We start from the raw sequence: 17,563 nt of genomic DNA on the forward strand, positions 1-17,563 counted from the left end.
TAGCTCAGTTCACGTTGATTTCAGCATCGTTACAGCTGATGTGGCCCGTTACCCATTTTGAAACAATGCCATCATCGGACTTGCTGATATCAGCCACAATGGGAATAGAAATGATATCTGAAAACTACAACATGGTAATTGTCCATGAGTCACACAGCCTACTTTTCGGAACATAATTAAAGAAGTTCAGATTGATGTATTATGATAAGAAACTTGTTGAAAATCATAATAATCCACAATATGAAATGTAACATGGCTGGATCAACGTTTGGCCCTGCAGAATATATGCTTTAGTAGGCTGCCATCTGCTGGCTACCAACACTATTTACACTCACGCCGGGTACCCAGTGCAGCATTCCAGCTGTGCTTGAGGCCTCCTTCAGATGGAAGGTTAAGGTCACTAACAAAAAAAAAAAAGACGTCCAAGCACTTGTAACGTGTGCTCATGTAGTGCATTCGTTGACATTGTTTAGATTCTTGTATACATCAAATAAGGCAATAGACACCGAGTCTCGAGAACATAATTGAAGATGGGCTTAGATTTGGTTATATCTTTTTTATATGGGTATATCATTTTCTACTTTCTCTGACCTGGTCTGATCATGTCCACAGGAGTCAGCTGTGGTCGTCAAATTATTTTTTACTGCTACTTTCTTCTACTTCATGATTCTTGCTAAAATCTGTACCAAAATTGCAAATAGTTTATTCAATAGTTTTAAAAAGTTTAAGAATAATGTTGAGATGTTTCAATCATTTTTTAGTGCCATGAGACAAATTCTGATGTGACTTGGCATGATTGGCTGGCGCCCAGTTCAGGGTGTACCCTGTCTTTCGCCCGAAGATAGCTGGGATAGGCCCCAGCACGCCCGTGACCCTAGTGAGGATAAGCGGTAGAGAAAATGGATGGATGGATAGATGGATAAAAATAAATTGAATTAAATTGAGTTACCAAACCCCTTTTTAAAATAAAGTGAACAACTGAACAATCGTTGAGCAAACTATTTTCGTTAACTTCTGATTTCAAATTTAGCGATCCATGAATTTGTTTTGTATATAATGTGGCATCAGAAATGTTAATTGGGTCTCACTTATCAAAAAGTGTGCAAGATTCTTCGTAAGTGTACCTACACACAAAAGTCGAAAATTAAGTACAACCAAAAATAATTCAGGCCAATTTTACGCATACTTGTCGGAAATTTTCCCTCAATAACTACAGTCAATTTGGAAACGTGTGCAGGTGAATCCCACCCTCTACAGTCCAAAATTCAACTGTATATGGTCAATGCAAAGCACCACACCAATATAAATGAGCCCTGCTGCTAATCACTCACTGCTATGTAAAGGCTGAATCATGGCGACGAACGAAATAGAAAGGAAGAAATGTAATTCCTCAGAATCAGAATCAGAATCAGAATCATCTTTATTTGCCAAGTATGTCCAAAACACAAGAGGAATTTGTCTCCGGTAGTTGGAGCCGCTCTAGTAAAACAGACAGTCAATTTACAGAACACTTTGGAGACATGAAGACATTGACAAAAAACAACAACAAACAACAATTGTGCAAAAAGATGAAGAGTCCTCTAGCTCTTAGAGCAGTTCGAATGGCTAATATCGCAATAGTCCGGTGCAATGACCATTGTGCAAAGGGCACTGAGACTTCAAGGAGTGTATGCGGTTTAAAGTGACGAGTAGTGCGATAATCTGGGACAATGGTTGTGCAAATGTTACAGATACTCCTCAATCAGTGTGCAAATGGAGCAGATGCTACTCTGGCATGAGTGGCCACTATATGCAAATAGTGCAGCACGGCGAGACAACTACAGTGAGTGCACGAGTAATACATAATTGGCCCCACAGAAATGTGACAACGAACTCAAGTCAAAAAATTGCCAGCTTGTTGTAATGGAATTATAAGTTAGCTGTTTAAGAAGTTGATTGCAAGAGGGAAGAAGCTGTTGGAATGTCTACTAGTTCTAGTTTGCATTGATCGGTAGCGCCTACCTGAGGGAAGGAGCTGGAAGAGCTGGTGACCGGGGTGGGGAGGGTCCGAGAGGATTTTGCACGCCCTTGTCTTAGTTCTGGCAGCGTGCAAGTCCTCAAGGGTGGGTAGGGGGGTACCGACAATCCTTTCAGCAGTTTTGATTGTCCGTTGCAGTCGGAGTTTGTCCTTTTTTGTAGCAGCACCAAACCAGACTGTGATGGAAGAACACAGGACTGATTCGATGACCGCTGTGTAGAACTGTCTCAGCAACTCCGGTGGCAGGCCGTGCTTTCTCAGAAGCCGCAGGAAGTACATCCTCTGCTGGGCCTTTTTGAGGACGGAGTTGATGTTGGTCGCCCACTTCAGGTCCTGGGAGATTGTAATTCCCAGGAACTTGAAGGTCTCGACGGTTGACACCGTCTCAGACACCGATATCGACGGTGGCGGTCATCCAACTCAGGGGGGGCATCCAAACAGGCTTGGGTGTGCTTCACATACGCTCATTATAATAAGCCGATATTGGCTTATTAGCCAGTCATCATCATGGGCCAGAAAATCTTCGAGAACTCTGAACAATCGCTCCTTCCTAATTCTTGTAACTCTTCCATCTACGTCTTGAGCGCTAGGAGTGCCATCATGCAACATTACGCACAGAGGTCGCAGCAGATTTGTTCGACGCATTGGATTATGATCCAACTCAAATCGAACGATAAATCAATCAATTAATCTCTGAGGGCAATTTAAAGCCACAAGGAGCAGCATCATTAAAAAAGGACAGAAAAAAATAGACAAAATATCAACTTCATTCAAAAAAATCTATCTTTATTTAATCAATGATTAATGTTTGATACAAAGTGAACGTGTAAGAGCCATAGGCGTTTCTAGCCTATTTTGGGGGTTACAGGGGTGTCAAACAAATTTTTCACGGGCCACCTTGCAGTTACGGTTTCCCTCAGAGGGCTGTTATGATTGTCAAACCATATAAATGTTTAGGCGCCTCATCACACTATTACATATAAAAAACAAATTGATGGATAACTAGCTTTGAAATCAAAAGGCAGTGATAATATTTTGTTTAACAATTATTCAAGTGACTCTAAAAAGGGGTTTGGTAACAAACAAAAAAATACTTTATTTTTCATTACAAACAACAACTTGAAATTTGGTACAGATTTTAGCAAGGAACTTGGCTCACAGGATTTGCTTTCGCGGGCCACATGAAATTACAAATAAAAAATGATGGGATTGTGAACGTTTTAGTACAGCTAAGTAATGTAACTAGGGGTGGGACAGTTTATGGTAATTGTCCAAACCTTTCATTTCGGTTCATAGACACGCAAAACTCTCATTTTCTCTCTCTCATTTACTAATGAGGTGAACCGGTGAGCACGCTAGAGCATAAAGTTAGCGCCTAAAATATGACGGCAATCGTTGAACGCACATTAAGTGAAGCGGCGAGATTTTAAAAAAAAGCGTGGCGATGTTTGCAGGTATGACGAAAGAGTTGGCCTTCGAAGCTGCCAGGTGCGTTGTGGGTCTGCTGTGTCGGATCACTTTGCATTACGTGTTATGATCTGTGAACAAAACCTCACTAAAGTGCGTTGGCAAATTCCCTTGTTTCCTTAATGTGTGTACACATGGGTCACAGTTTCCTTACTGGTGCGCAACTTTTTCCCTTGATGTTAATTTTGATAGGTCATATACTTTCTGTGGGAAGTTGTGTGCGCATCTTTCAGGTCCTGTTTTATGTGTACGTTACACTGATAAGTAAGATCCCAGGACTGATCTTCTAAAAGATGAATTTCAAATCCAAACAATAAACTCTTAAGTTTTCCCTTTCAAAGTAATCCTCCTGGAGTCTAGCACACTATCCCAGCCTTCTCTGCCACACCTTTATGCACTCCTGGAATAATTCTTCTGGGATCCTCCACAGCTCCGTTGCCACAGTCATCTTGTTGTTATCCATGTCTTCAAAGTGAGTCCCCTTGAGAAAGAGGGGAAAAAAATGTCCTTTTGGCCAGGGCCTGTCGAATGCTCTGCGGACATTGTGGGCAAGCACATTGTCATGGTGAATAAGCCACGAGTTGTCCTGCCACAACTCTCGCCTCTTCTCACGTACTTGAACGAAGCAAACACCGCGGGATCTCTTCGTAGACACGTTCGTTGATCGTCTGAGGTAAAACTCATAGTTTGTAGTTTATCTTTGATATATGCCCTCTACAATGAGGCCTGAGACAAAAATTAGTTTTCTATTCTAGGCAATGATCTGTTTGTTTGAGGTGAATACTCTATAGAATAAAATAAAAAATAAAAAACAGTAAAGTAATTGATAATCTATAATGTAAGTACCGTTAATGGACCAGCAGCTACTGCCTCTTTTTAATTATCAGTTAGGTGCCTTTGTCAGAGTTTAAATAAGGAAAATAGCGGCAGGCTGCATTTTATTACCTCGATCTGGGATGGGTATACGTTTGTGCTTAAGAGCAGTTGATTTTTAAAATGGACAGATGGAGATTCATTGAAAAAATTGAAAACAGTTGTGTAAAATATGTAAAATTGTTTCATAATGTTTTGTTGTGTTATGTAAAAAAATATGTAATTAAGATTAAAATTATTGTTTGATTATTTTATAAATAACAATAAATCAATTGACCAATTATGTAAGTTGGTAAATACAAAAGAAATACATGAAGGAAATTAATCAATACATTTAAACTGAGTAATTTGGGGGTTGGGGGGGGTAAATTAATGCAACATAAATCTTACAGGATTTTTGGTCATGTACTGTAAATGCTTTCAGAAGCAGGCTTGCAGCAGCACCGTTTCTGTGGAGGAGAATGTCGTTGATGTTCGAATGTCCCCACTTGGTGCGTTCGCACCTTGATAGGCAGCACTCTTGCAACAGCCACGGAAATGTTAGAACTGGTGGACTGCCTGCGATGGGATCTTACAACTAGACGGTTGGCGGCCCCGGGAGCTGAGCTGAGCTGAGCGTGGAATGTCGGCAAAGTGGTTAGGAGGAGTTGAGGAGTGTGGGGGAGCTAGATGGGATTGGAAACTGACATTATTTCTTTATGCTACCCGAAACCAGATGCTGTAGCTGCTTGGTTACTTAGAACTGTTCTCGTGGTAAACGGAAGTAACGTCATGCACGCTGTGATCGTATCATTTGTGATCAACTCGCGAAGGGTGACTCCAGACCTCCTCTTTCATTTATAACTGCTTCAGACATCAAAGAGCATGGATGTTTCATCTTTATGTTTCATGGTGTGTTTGTTTTATATTCTTTCTGTGACAGTGGCCTCTTGGAAAAGTAATTTTGGCCCTCTGTATGTTCCACATATATTGAGGACTGACAATAAATGCTACCATAGCTTTACCATTCCAGAAGTTGGAAAAATATTGCAGCTGATACCTGTAGGTTACTTGCGCTGGTCCAAATCAGTTGATATGTTTGTAAACAATGTCTGTGTCCCCATTAGTTCAGTTCTACCTCACAAAAGTTCAGCAAAAATTCCAATGGCTAAAAGGAATTACAATGACATTGCTCTCTTCACTTACTGGTCACAAGAATGTAAACAGTAAGACGGTTTGCTCTACAGACTAGAGAGTGATAGGAGAAAAAAGTACCAAAAAAAAAACCAAAACAAAAACACACAAACTGGAGCAAAACTGCTATTTGTTGATAACTTTAATAATAGAGGGCTATCTAGCATACTGTAACATACCAGCAAATAGCAGAATGCACTTTTAAAAAAGCACAACTCAAACACATTAACCTTGTTTGTGCTATCGTGCATCTAAACAAGACAAGACAGCATCTAAACCAAAACAAGACAGCATATATGTGGGTTCTAATTGCTAAACCTTAACGTGTCCATTAAATTAACCATCTAATCTGTTTATAGTATATGCGACCTGTAGTTACGACCCCATTATGATTTTCGAGTGTGGTGGGAACATATCAATAACACCTTGCTTCCTCCCATGTTGCAAACGTTGTTGCGCAAATGCTGCATCACAGTTTACAAAGAGGAGCCGGACATTTCGGGTTAAAATGCAATGCTAAGTGGTTGAGCATGGTTCGCATGGCTTTCACATCACTTGTGAATCGTTCAGTCCAAAACCACCACTTGCAGGAGCTCTCCAACCAGTATATTTGGTCCGCACCAAAGTTTGTTTGTTGTCTTCACACTTATCCAACTGAACTGCACCAAGTGGGGAAACAAACTAGAGGGTGCCAGTGTTAATCACCCTTAGTGTAAGAGGCAGGGTCTACACTGGACTCATCATCATTTAATTGCAGGACTGACACATAGAGAACCATTCATAGCAATGGATAATCATGAGTCTTCTAGGAAGCCAGAGTCCACGGAGAGTACCCACACAGCCACAGAAAGGTGACTTTTAAACCGATTGCAACTTAAACCTGCTTGCTGTATGGCAGCAGTGTTAAACCTGTGTGCTATTATTGCCCTAAATGGTACGACAGTATTTACAATCGAAAAAGATAATTTAAATAGTTAACGATAATGTGCGTCTCATTGCTGAGATGCTACAAACATAAAGTCAGTGAGCTTAAGGCTAAACTAACACTCTTTTTCATCCATACTAGAACTGTGGTGGATATTAACTGAGCCATCTGGAGACATTGAAGATAGTAACGGGTCGCTTGGGGAAATTGGTGACAGTGTATTATCCCTAACCAATTCCTTCATTTTACAGGTCCTGGGGTTTCCGTATGGGCCAGGATCCGCATTATCAGAGGGAATCGGATCAAAGGTAATGGTGCCGTTGTTGAGGTCCAATGTGGTTGGAGGGGACATGTCAGGAGCCGAGCTGTGATGATAGAGCTCCGAATTGCAGGCATCAAGGATAGGTTCCTGTTTAATGACTCGGCCCATCATCTCTGATGTGCAGACCGATGGCGATGATACTATCGTGAGACCGTGAGCACGAGCCTGGATCTCCAACTCCTATGTGAAAGTCAAATAAGATTCAGTCAGGACTGCTCCAAAGCCTAGTTACAACAACAGTGTCCACTTAAATCCGAACAGAGCTTTGAGAAAATAATTGTTTTTGTGGATGTTACAAATTAGAACTCACTTTTGTCACAGACCACGTTGTAGTTATGGTTACCTTCAAAGGGCTGTTATGAATGTGAAACCATATGTTTAATCACCTCATCATATTATTACATCTACACAACAAATTGATGGATAACTAGTTTTGAAATCAGAACGCAAAGATTTTGTTCAGTTACTGTAAAAAAGTGGTTTGCTTGTAGTATTGTAACATTATTATTGTTTACATATGACAATTCGAAATGTTGGTACATATTTTAGCAAGAATCATGGAACCTGATGCACATGATTTGCTTTCGCGGGCCACATGAAATGATGTGGCGAGCCGGATCTGGCCCCTGGCATTGAGTTTGACACCTACTGTATGCTTTATACTATAATGTCAAATTCATTGTGGTGGTGGACGAAGGCAAACTACCTAGCTATATTAAGTTTGTTTTGTTAAGCCAAACGGGAAACCACCTGGATACGGAGCATCAGGTGACGATTTGTATGTTCCAGCTTCCGCTGTCTGCACTCAAGCTCTTTGGTCCTCTGCTGCTCCCGCTGTAGTTTCCTTATATAGTCCACTGAGGCTTTTAGAATGGTGCCCTTATTCCAGCGCATATCTCTGGGGTATACAGGAGACAAAAGGTCTAAAGTCAGAGTCAGCTGAGCAGCTGACCGGAACAACAGAGGATTCTTTATGGCCATTCTGAACAAATAAATCATTACACTTAAAGGTCACTTGACTATGTGAAGAGGACATTGACTAAAATCCTGTTAACTGACTAGAACCGAATAGACATACAGATGAAAAAAATGATTGTGTGTGTCTCTGTCATTGATGAGTTGTAATGCATTCAAAACATACTTACAGATCATTTGACTTTGGTATTAAGGTTCCAAGTTCTTTTATACGATCGTTGATATTGAATCTTCGTCTTCGTTCAACTACAAGTTGGGTAAAAATGAAATGTGTCAGTAAACATACTAACTCTTAGAGAACACTTGCAAAAAATTCCCCAAAATTCATAAAATGAATGAAAACTGCCTTTCTTCCAAACAATACCGACAGTATGTGTGAAAATACTGCAACTATCAAATGATGAACTATTAAAATAGAATGGCACATTTCACATAAGCTTCACTAACATGCAGTGTGTTAGTCGTTGATGTCTATCATAACAAACATTTATTCATCCATCCATCCATCATCTATACCACTTGCCCTCATGAAGGTTCAGGGTGAGCTAGGGTGAGTTGGGGCATATCCTAGACTGGTCACCAGCCAAGCGCAGCGTACACATCTATTGAATGATTAAAGAATATAGCATAAAACTAAGTAAGACTCACTTAAGTTGTGATTGTCCTTTTTCTGCCGTTCTTTTGCCAGAGCACGAACCTCTGCCTCTTTGAAGCAAAGACAAAATGCGAGATTATTGCTAAGAGGATGTGATCATTAAATCAATAGCCAAATTGCATGTTTATTTTCTACAAGCTGTTTATGTACACATTTCAAGCTGTTTACTTGCAGATTTGAATACTCGGAAACATTGCTACGCTATGCTTCTTATCACGGGAAATGCTCTGAGGACGAGCAGAGCTAAAATTGCATACGCAATCCCGATTTAACACGAACAACTGATTCATATTGTGTGCAATTTTGTAATTCACAAAATACTGCAAAATACACACATTCTAATATCCAAATTGAAAACATCTTTTAGAATTTGTTTTATGTTGCTTACCTACTGGAAAGCCATCTGATCTTTGATAGTTTTCATACCGGCCACAGGGTCCAGGTTTGCCCACCACTTGCTTCATGCCAGGAGCTGGAGTAATTATTTGGCAAATAAGTGATATAATATACATCATCGTATCTTGTGCGTTTCTAAATTGCACACAATTTCAACAGTGGGCTATAGTCATGATGCCCTTTCAAAATATTTCAAAATATTTGAAGGGCAGAAAATGCCCAAAATCTTTCTCAGATTTTTTTTATAGGCTTAACCAACAGGGAACAGTTAACTAACGACCATAATTTGGTCATAATGGGGGTATTTGTTGCAGTAACGCATTCTGACTCATGTTCACAGGGATTTTGAATTGTTCAAACAAGTCCATAAATACCCAAGTCATCTTATAAGAATGTACTAATTGTAGGAATACAGCTGAGTGTTTTTGAGTATTTTACCTGTGTATTCCCTTTTGATGTTTGGTGGGCATGAGTTGCTGATGGCCAGGCCTGGGAGTGGAATTCCTTGGTTGCCGTATACGTCAAGAAGATTACCAGACACAGGTAGCTTTAGGGGAACAAAATAAAATAAAAAATCGAGAATAATCTTCAGCATCCTTTATAATATGACTTTACATTTTTTAAATATATGTAATTAACAATGTGGTTTAAGTTAGAAAACAAATGATCAAATTACTGTGGTGTTTATTTGGAGTCCTTGATCCATAAATCCAAGAACATCTTCATTGTAACTTGACTCCATGCTAATGATATCATCAATAACATCATCCATCTGTAGTATGAGAAAACAAAAAATTCATGATAAAAAAATACTACACACTGTGACGTAAATGTTATCAAGTCATCTAAATGTAATGAAATAATGACCTTTGTTACGCGTACCTCTTTCTCACAGTTAGAGGTGAGGGTGAGATGAGCCATGGGACTGTTGGGGGCACTGCTGCCAGGCCCGGGTGGCATGCCGTGTTCGGGGGGCTGGCTGGGGCACTGGCCGCCAGTTTTACCTCCCAGGGTGGTGGACAGATACTGTCTCACCTGCTGCCTTTGGTACTTGGTGGGATTTTCGAGATGGGATTGCACCTACATGAGGAAAAGATGAGCCTAAATATTACAAAGCATAGATTTTGGACTAAATCTTTATGCATATATCTCCGTGAATCACAATAATGCTTTTCATTAGAATGATGAAACAGGAGCAAGGAATGTGAACAGTGATCCATGTACAGTGCTAGCCATTAGCAAAAAGCTCACCATTGCAGCGCATCAAAATAGTGGATCAACACTAAGCTTTTAAACCACTAGAAGAAGTTTTTATCTTTTTATCTTTTCAGATTTTATATGTGGGCCTTTTCAGGCTAATCAATGATATGTTCTTAATAGATGCTAAAACTGTACAACTTGTGAGGTAATGATACTAATCCATGTTCCATAATGGTTATCCTCACTAAGGTTACAGGTGAGGTCGAGCCTATCTCAGATGACTTTGGACGAGAAGGGACTAATCCCTTGCCAAGCCTTGACAATCGCAGGGCGAACATAGACAAACAACCATTTACACTCACATTCACACCTATGGGCAATTTAGAGTCTTCAGTGAACAACATAACATGAATGGTTTTTGAATGTGGGAGGAGAAACCCCACTCATGAAGAGAACATGCAAACTCCACACAGGAAGGCCGGAGCCCGGATTCGAACCCCCAACCACATAACAGAAAAGCACGTTTTCTCAGAGTACTCCGGTTTCCTCCCATATTACAAAAACATGCATGTAAGGTTCATTTGAAGTCTCTAAATTGTGCTTAAGTGTGATTGTGAGTGTAAATGGTTTTTTGACTGTTTGTCTGGATATGTGCCCTGCAATTGGCTGGTGACCAGTCCAGGGTGTACCCCGCCTCTCGCCCAAAGTCATCTGCGTCGGATGGAAATATTTGAGTATTGCACTAAACAAAGTTACAGGTGAAGTTGAACAGACAACGACTCTACATGAACTCTAGATTAATTTGCTGGAAGTCCCCTCAGAGGGAAAGCTACAAAGCATTGCCTTTGTGTCACATGATCTCTGACTAGTTGGTGTGACTAGTTACACAGAACACAAAAAAGTAAGTAAAAGAGCAGAGTAAAAAAAAAAAAGCCTATTATTACTAAGTCCAGATACAGAATATTGCTGTAATTTTATATAAGCAGCTGGAATGAAGCTGGTCTGCACATAACCCACAAATGCAATTAAAGTTATGAAAAATTCACACTATCAGCATTAAAATGATAAAAGTCCAGCCATCTTACCTGATAGTGACTATACTCAAGCATCTCCAACATGATATTTGTTTGCAAATATGTGGAAAAACCCACCGTAGCTACATTCACGGCGTAATCCCGTTATCTTGTTAGCCTAGCATGTGTAAATGTGGGAGAAGTCAGCCTTCCTGGCTAAGTTATCAAGGATTTAAGGCTCATTAGTTATGCAAGTTAAGAAATGGAGGAGGACACAGAAACTTATCCTCCCACTGTTGTGGTGTTCCTGCTAAACTATGAATTTATGTCTTTATGGAGCCTGTTTGACGTCACCACTTTTAGCTCACAAAGAAGTCTTTTTATTATTTGGCCGGTAGTCTGCGAACTAAAGCTAGCCTAAGGCCAACTAACATTTATTCTTTAGTTCTGCTCATCAAGCATAGAACATTGTTTGTTCTGATCATCAGGAGTACAACTGAGTGTTACTGTTCTCCTACAAACCAGACATACCAAAACCAACTAATGTATGGAAGGATTAAAAAAGCGCCCGGTTGTGTAACCATGGTTAACCAACATTTTAATGTTGGAAAATTTAAAGGTGAAATACATACGGGGGTGGCGATTTTTAGGTGGATGAAAACATCGCTAGTTACTTATTACTTACTTATACTATATATACATGTATATATATATATACTGTTCTGTTTTTTCAGAAATGACTGTCTTCATTCTTTCCAACAGATCGTGCTTGACATCATCTGTCATATTTATAGAGCAGCATTATTGGGGGTTTTATGTCATATCTGTGCCAATGAATTGGATAGACTTATTTTTGGGGATAAAAAAAATTGACCATGGCGTCAAATACAATTTATGGTCCATTGCCAACGTGCCAAAGGGTGAAGTGAAAATTGTAGCCAGAAATGAACATTGTTGTTGTTGATAGGAACAAAACAGGAAAGAATCAAATCATACTAGGTTGGTCAGTATAAATTACGGAATTAAGATTGATGAACAGATAGCACCAATCTGGGTTTTATTTATTGGTCAGCAAATGTCTCCCAGAGTGTCAGAAACATTTTTGGCTGCGCACAATTAGGCCTTAGGCCGAGGTTCCAATTAATATGTGTAGTGGAAAAACAGGCACCGTGACCGTGGGGTGCTTTGGGGGGTTTCTCAACTAAGAAAAAAAAAGTAAAGAGCTGAGGAAAATATAAAACAGGGCCAACTACATAGCCATCCAGGATGATATCTTGCTCGGGGCCTCTGACTGGGTGGACAGTGTACTCACAATTACCAAAAACACACAACTGAAATGTCCCTCTTTTGCTGATGCTTGTGGATGGTGGAGCTTGACGCATTGCTGTTGTTGAAGACTCGTGAGCACATCTGCCTCACAGTTCTGGGGACTGGGGTTCAAATCCTGGCCCTGTCTGTGTGGAGTTTCCATATTCTCCCCTGTGCCTGTGTGGGTTTTCTCTGGGTACATCCCAAAAACAGGTATGGTATGTTTCATTTTATCTTGTGTATTCATAATTTCTCTTTAACTAAGAAAAATATATTTTATGCTAATTCTGATAGAAATGTCAGTAAAACACTCAATTGCTAATTGCAGCACTACTGGATAAAATGTTTTATTTGTGACAGGTCTGTTTAATGTCACTTCAGAAATAAAGTGAGAAAAAGAAAGTCAAATCATAGTATTTTTATAGAATAACTGGAAACCTACGACACTGTAAAAAAAAGATTTTGGAGAGTGGTAAATGTAATCGATGAAAATCATCTAAAATTTACATTATTATTTTAGATAGGTAAAGTACCCTAAAACAGAGGGTAAATTTTACCTACACAACAGTAAAAAATGTTACCAAGAAACATTTTTTAAAATCCACCCAAAAGCCATTGGTACGACAATAGGCCTCACATGACGCATGCATGCCCCACTAATTGGCTAATGTTTCATCAGCACAAAATGGCGTCGCCCATCGTTGACAATGATCACTCTGATTGGTTGTTAGCTAGCGAATCAGCACAAAAACAAACAAATGACAAAGAAAAATGCACTATATGGTAATACAAGCTTAGCTAAACGTTGATCATTACTTAGATATGTTCCTGCTTGTATTATGAGTGTGTCAGGTAAGGTTACCAGGCTATATGTGCATTTCATTTCATAAAACCGTGTCTGGGCATTGTATAGAAAACAATGATTCCTTGGCCATGCTCACTTAAATGTGGATGATGTCTCTGCAGTCATATTATTGAGTGGACAGTTCATAAGTCATTTGGTGCTATACTTGCTTTGAAAGGCTTGATATTGCCAAAGTAGGCAGACCTGCATGAGTGGAAAAATAATATACTAAGCAGAAAATAGATGTTGAGGAATGCAAAGTATACTATCCCCCACCTCAATTCAGGCATTGTGGTTGGAATGTCATCAGAAATATGCGGCAAACTTTGTTGAAGTTTTGTAAGTATTTTATCGCTATTGAATTAAGGTATTCTTTACACAAAATTTGTGGTTTAAATTCACTCAAGTGGCTGCAAATTGTTACCCTAAATTGATTGGGTAAATTGTATAGGTTGTTTTTTACAGTGTATCAACTGGTTTTGAAGGGACAATAAAGTGAGTCTCCCTCTTGACGATTGGCTTTGAGGGTACAAAAATTTTGATCAAGTTTCAATGCACTTCCATCCATTTTCTGAGTCGCTTCTCTCACGAGGGTCGCGGGCATGCTGGAGTCTATCCCAGCTATCATCGGGCAGGAGGCAGGGTACACCCTGAACTGGTTGCCAGCCAATCGCAGGGCACATACAAACAACCAACCATTCGCACTCAGATTCACACCTACGGGCAATTTAGAGTCGTCAATTAACCTACCATGCATGTTTTTTGGGATGTGGGAGAAAGCGGAGTGCCCGGAGAAAACCCACGCAGGCACTGGGAGAACATGCAAACTCCACACAGGCGGGGACGGGGATTGAACCCCAGTCTTCAGAACTGTGAGGCAGACGCTCTAACCAGTCGGTCCCTGTGCCGCGTTTCAATGCACTTGTTTATCAAATTTGTTTTGATGAATGAATATGGCCTTTAAAATATATTAAATATATGAATGTGGTATGTAATATATACTGTACATATTAAATAAATATAAATATATATATTAAAATATATTTTATTTTGTTGGTAAAATCACTCGAAAGCACTCGAAACTCAAAGTGTAGGACTTGTGACTTGATTCGGGGCTTGCATGTCTCGACTTGAGACTTGACTTGGGACTTGAGGGCGAAGACTTGAAATTTACAAAGCAATGATTTAGTCCTATCTCTGTTTAACAGTTTATACACAACAGAAACTATAACAGTAAGGGATGGTGAGTGTGTAGGAGCTGGTGTTCATGCTGCGCTTAGAACACAGAAACGGGACGCCTTCCACCGTGACAGAATTGGAGACATGTTCCCGGCGAGATCCTAGGTGGACCCATTGGGGACTAAAATATGATCAGCAAAAAGCGTCAGGCATCAGAACCCGTGGAGCTGCATGGATTAACAGGCCAGCACCACGACCGAAGCTGATGTCAGTAAAGGACACAATGCTGGATGTGGATGTCGGCCATGACAGATGAATGGGAGGAAATGTAGCTAGATCAACCACTGCATGGCAGATATAAAAGAGTCGAAGGTGGAGCATGATAGCCACAGCACAGCAGGAAGCCGTCCACCTGGGCCATCAGGATGGAAGCTGATGAGAGGTATCTGGCTAGTTGTAGGAGCTAGCTAGCGATCTGGAATGAAAAAGGGGTACCGGTCCTAGCCAGCTAGAGCCTACTGCACCAAGACAGGTAAGTCTGCACAGGTTGCACCTTCAGCCATGGTAATGTAATCAACATGATGTGACTGCATACATTTTGTAATTTAGTACTGTACTGTTGTTTTTAGGCAACGAAAAAAGTGCAAAACTATTTAGTACTGTACTGTTGTTTTTAGCCCATGAAAAAAGTGCTTCAATTTAACGGACAATCGGATTTGACTGACAACCCCTCTCCCCAATAAGGCCGTTAAATTGAGGTTTTCACTGTATTCAAAGCTGCCTGACCCTGTGTGAAAAAGCAATGAACCTAAACCCAGTAATAAACCTAAAAAGTGGTTGGGCCACCCACAGCCGCAACAACCGAAATCAAGCATTTTCTATAACTGCCAGTAAGTCTTTCACATCTCGTGGAGATATGTTAGCCCACTCTCCTTTGCAGAATTTTTTACAATCAGCAACACTAGAGGGTTTTCAAGCATGAATTGCCTTTTTAAGGTCATGACACAGCATTTCAATCAGATTCAGGTCTGGACCTTGACTGGGCCACTCCAAGACTTTCGTTTTGTTTTTTTAAGTAATTCACAAGTTGACTTCTTGGTATGTTTTGAATCATTGCCCTGCTGCAGAACCCAAGGGCACTTTAGCTTGAGGTCACAAACTGATGGCCGAACATTTGTCCTTGAGAATTTTACAGTAAAGAGCAGAATTCATGGTTCCATCAATCACAGGAAGTCGTCCAGGTCCTGAAGTAGGTCCTGAAGTAGCTAAGCAGCCCTAGACCATTTCTTTCTTTTTTCTGAAATGCTTTGTTACATTTACGCCAGATGTAATGAGACACACAACTTCCAAAAAGTTCAACTTTCATGTCATCAGTCCACAGAATATTGTCAGAAGTCTTGGGAGTCATTGAGTCTTTTTTTTTTTTTTTTTTTTTTTTTTGCAAAAGTAAGACTAAACTTCATGTTCTTTTTGGTCAGCAGGGGTTTTTACCTTGGAGCTCTGTCATCTTTGTCCAGTCTCTTTGTTGAGTCATGAACAATCCTAACAGAAGAAAGGGAGACCTGCAGTTCCTTAGATGTCCTGGATTCCTCTTTTATCTGATGTCCTTTGTATCGGCGTCCATTATATCAAGGTTCGACTGTACTTTATTTCTTGTCTGTCCTTGAATTTCTTATGACCATCACATTTTGTTGCAGCTATTTTAGATCTTTTGGCCCATTTCATTCTGTCAAAAAGGTTCTATTTAAGTGATTTCTTCTGTACAGGTAATGAGGTGTGGTTGTGGTCAGTGAAAATTAACCCAAAAAGGTAATTAGCCACAGTTAATTCATGATTTAACAAGCGAGTGTGTTGGTGTATGGATGGGGGGTGGTGGGGCAGGGGTTATGGCGGTTGCAGAGCTCGGTAGCTTTTAATAAGGTAGGTTTTTTTCTTCTTTAATAATACAATCACTATTTAAAAATAGGATATTATGTTTACATGGGTTATCTTTGTCTGTTTGTTTAATATGTACTGTACATTTGTTTGATGATCTTAAAGGTCAGAGGACAAAGATGTTAAATATTTTCTTGGTAACTCTAGAACCCCTTTACAAACCACATCTGCCATTTCAAAGTGATTATATAGCAGATATACAGCAGTTAAATTGATAAATATGATTCAGAATGCGCCTTCTGCTTTTTGCATCTTGCGCCTTCCGGTCTTTGTCTCTTTCCGGCGCTGTGACGTAACACGAGCCAAATAGCCTGTTCATTCGGCATTGTGTGCTATTGTTCCATGCTGTTGTTCCCGTCCTTGTATATTTGTTGTCGTATGATTTAGTGATTTCACAATGGTTTATTGTGTGGCATTTGGTTGTACAAATGGTTCAGGCAGTGGCAAGAGTGACCAGGGGATACGGAAAGTCAATCGAAAGGGGAAGAAACGTGGTCAGCTATGAGTGCCTAGCAAGCATTCCAAACTTTATGTTGATCACTTCGAAACAGCGTGTTTTGAGAAAGAGCAGAAAGCATTGGATACATGGGTGTGGTTAAGCAGAGGCTGAAACCAGCTGCGGTGCCATTTTTCCTGTGGCCATCGGGGCCTAAACCGCCAGCAAGAGGGCTAAATTTCGCAGCCGCCATGGTGCAGCAGTGAAGCGGTGCAGACAAGAGGTGAGGATTTCCTTGTATATACCTCTGACTCTATTATGGTTATTATGCACTGGGCAGTAGGAAAAAAAGACCATGCAGTACTGTCGTCTGCACATTTGCCGATATGACAAGCCAACAGACACAGCAGACTCTCTGTGCGGCATGTTATAAAGCTACTCGAGCATGGGGCACACAATATATAGGAATACTGCATCCTATGTAAATGTAAATGTAAATGCAGCCCTATGGGGGGCACAAGTCAATGCAAACTGTAGGCCGGTCCCAAGCCCGGTTAATGCAGAGGGTTGCGTCAGGAAGGGCATCCGGCTTAAAACTTTGCCAAACAAATATGAGCGTTCATCCAAAGAATTCCATACCGGATCCGTCGTGGCCCGGGTTAACAACGTCCGCCACCAGTGCCGTCAACCTGCAGGGCGCCGTTGGAAATTCAGCTACTGTGGGTCGAAGTCAAAGAAGAAGAAGAGGTGGAAAGCGGGTTCTTCGGCAGAAAGAGAAGAGGAAAGCACAGAGCCTAGAACTGAATGTAGGGACTTTAAATGTTGGGACTATGACAGGAAAATCT

General features: G+C 40.4%; 1 protein-coding gene across 2 annotated transcripts; it reads right to left on the reverse strand.

Annotated features, from left to right (window-relative positions):
* Nucleotides 1-5,654: 5,654 nt before the first annotated feature.
* On the reverse strand, nt 5,655-11,253 carry mitfa (melanocyte inducing transcription factor a). 2 transcript variants are annotated; one of them, XM_061786175.1, is made up of 9 exons: nt 11,089-11,253; nt 9,671-9,883; nt 9,480-9,575; nt 9,242-9,350; nt 8,796-8,879; nt 8,401-8,457; nt 7,923-7,998; nt 7,528-7,675; nt 5,655-6,957 (listed from the first exon to the last, which is right to left on the reverse strand). In XM_061786175.1, exons 1-9 carry the CDS (start codon nt 11,119-11,121, stop codon nt 6,571-6,573), a joined length of 1,203 nt encoding a protein of 400 aa, XP_061642159.1. In that variant the 5' UTR covers nt 11,122-11,253; the 3' UTR covers nt 5,655-6,570. The 2 variants fall into 2 exon arrangements, with proteins under 2 accessions (XP_061642159.1, XP_061642160.1); XM_061786176.1 differs by having other exon boundaries at nt 9,686-9,883; nt 11,089-11,251.
* Nucleotides 11,254-17,563: the final 6,310 nt, after the last annotated feature.

Source organism: Phyllopteryx taeniolatus, chromosome 9, assembly GCF_024500385.1.
Source record: "Phyllopteryx taeniolatus isolate TA_2022b chromosome 9, UOR_Ptae_1.2, whole genome shotgun sequence".
NCBI classification, from domain to species: domain Eukaryota; kingdom Metazoa; phylum Chordata; class Actinopteri; order Syngnathiformes; family Syngnathidae; genus Phyllopteryx; species Phyllopteryx taeniolatus.

Bases quoted from the DNA above. Each gene is read 5' to 3' on its own strand.
- mitfa (XM_061786175.1), bottom strand. From the start codon at position 11,121: ATGTTGGAGATGCTTGAGTATAGTCACTATCAG. The intron at 9,576-9,670 runs GTCATTATTTCA...CTCATACTACAG, and splicing joins AAGAGGTACGCGTAACAAAG to ATGGATGATGTTATTGATGA. The intron at 7,676-7,922 runs GTAAGTATGTTT...TGTATACCCCAG, and splicing joins ATACCAAAGTCAAATGATCT to AGATATGCGCTGGAATAAGG.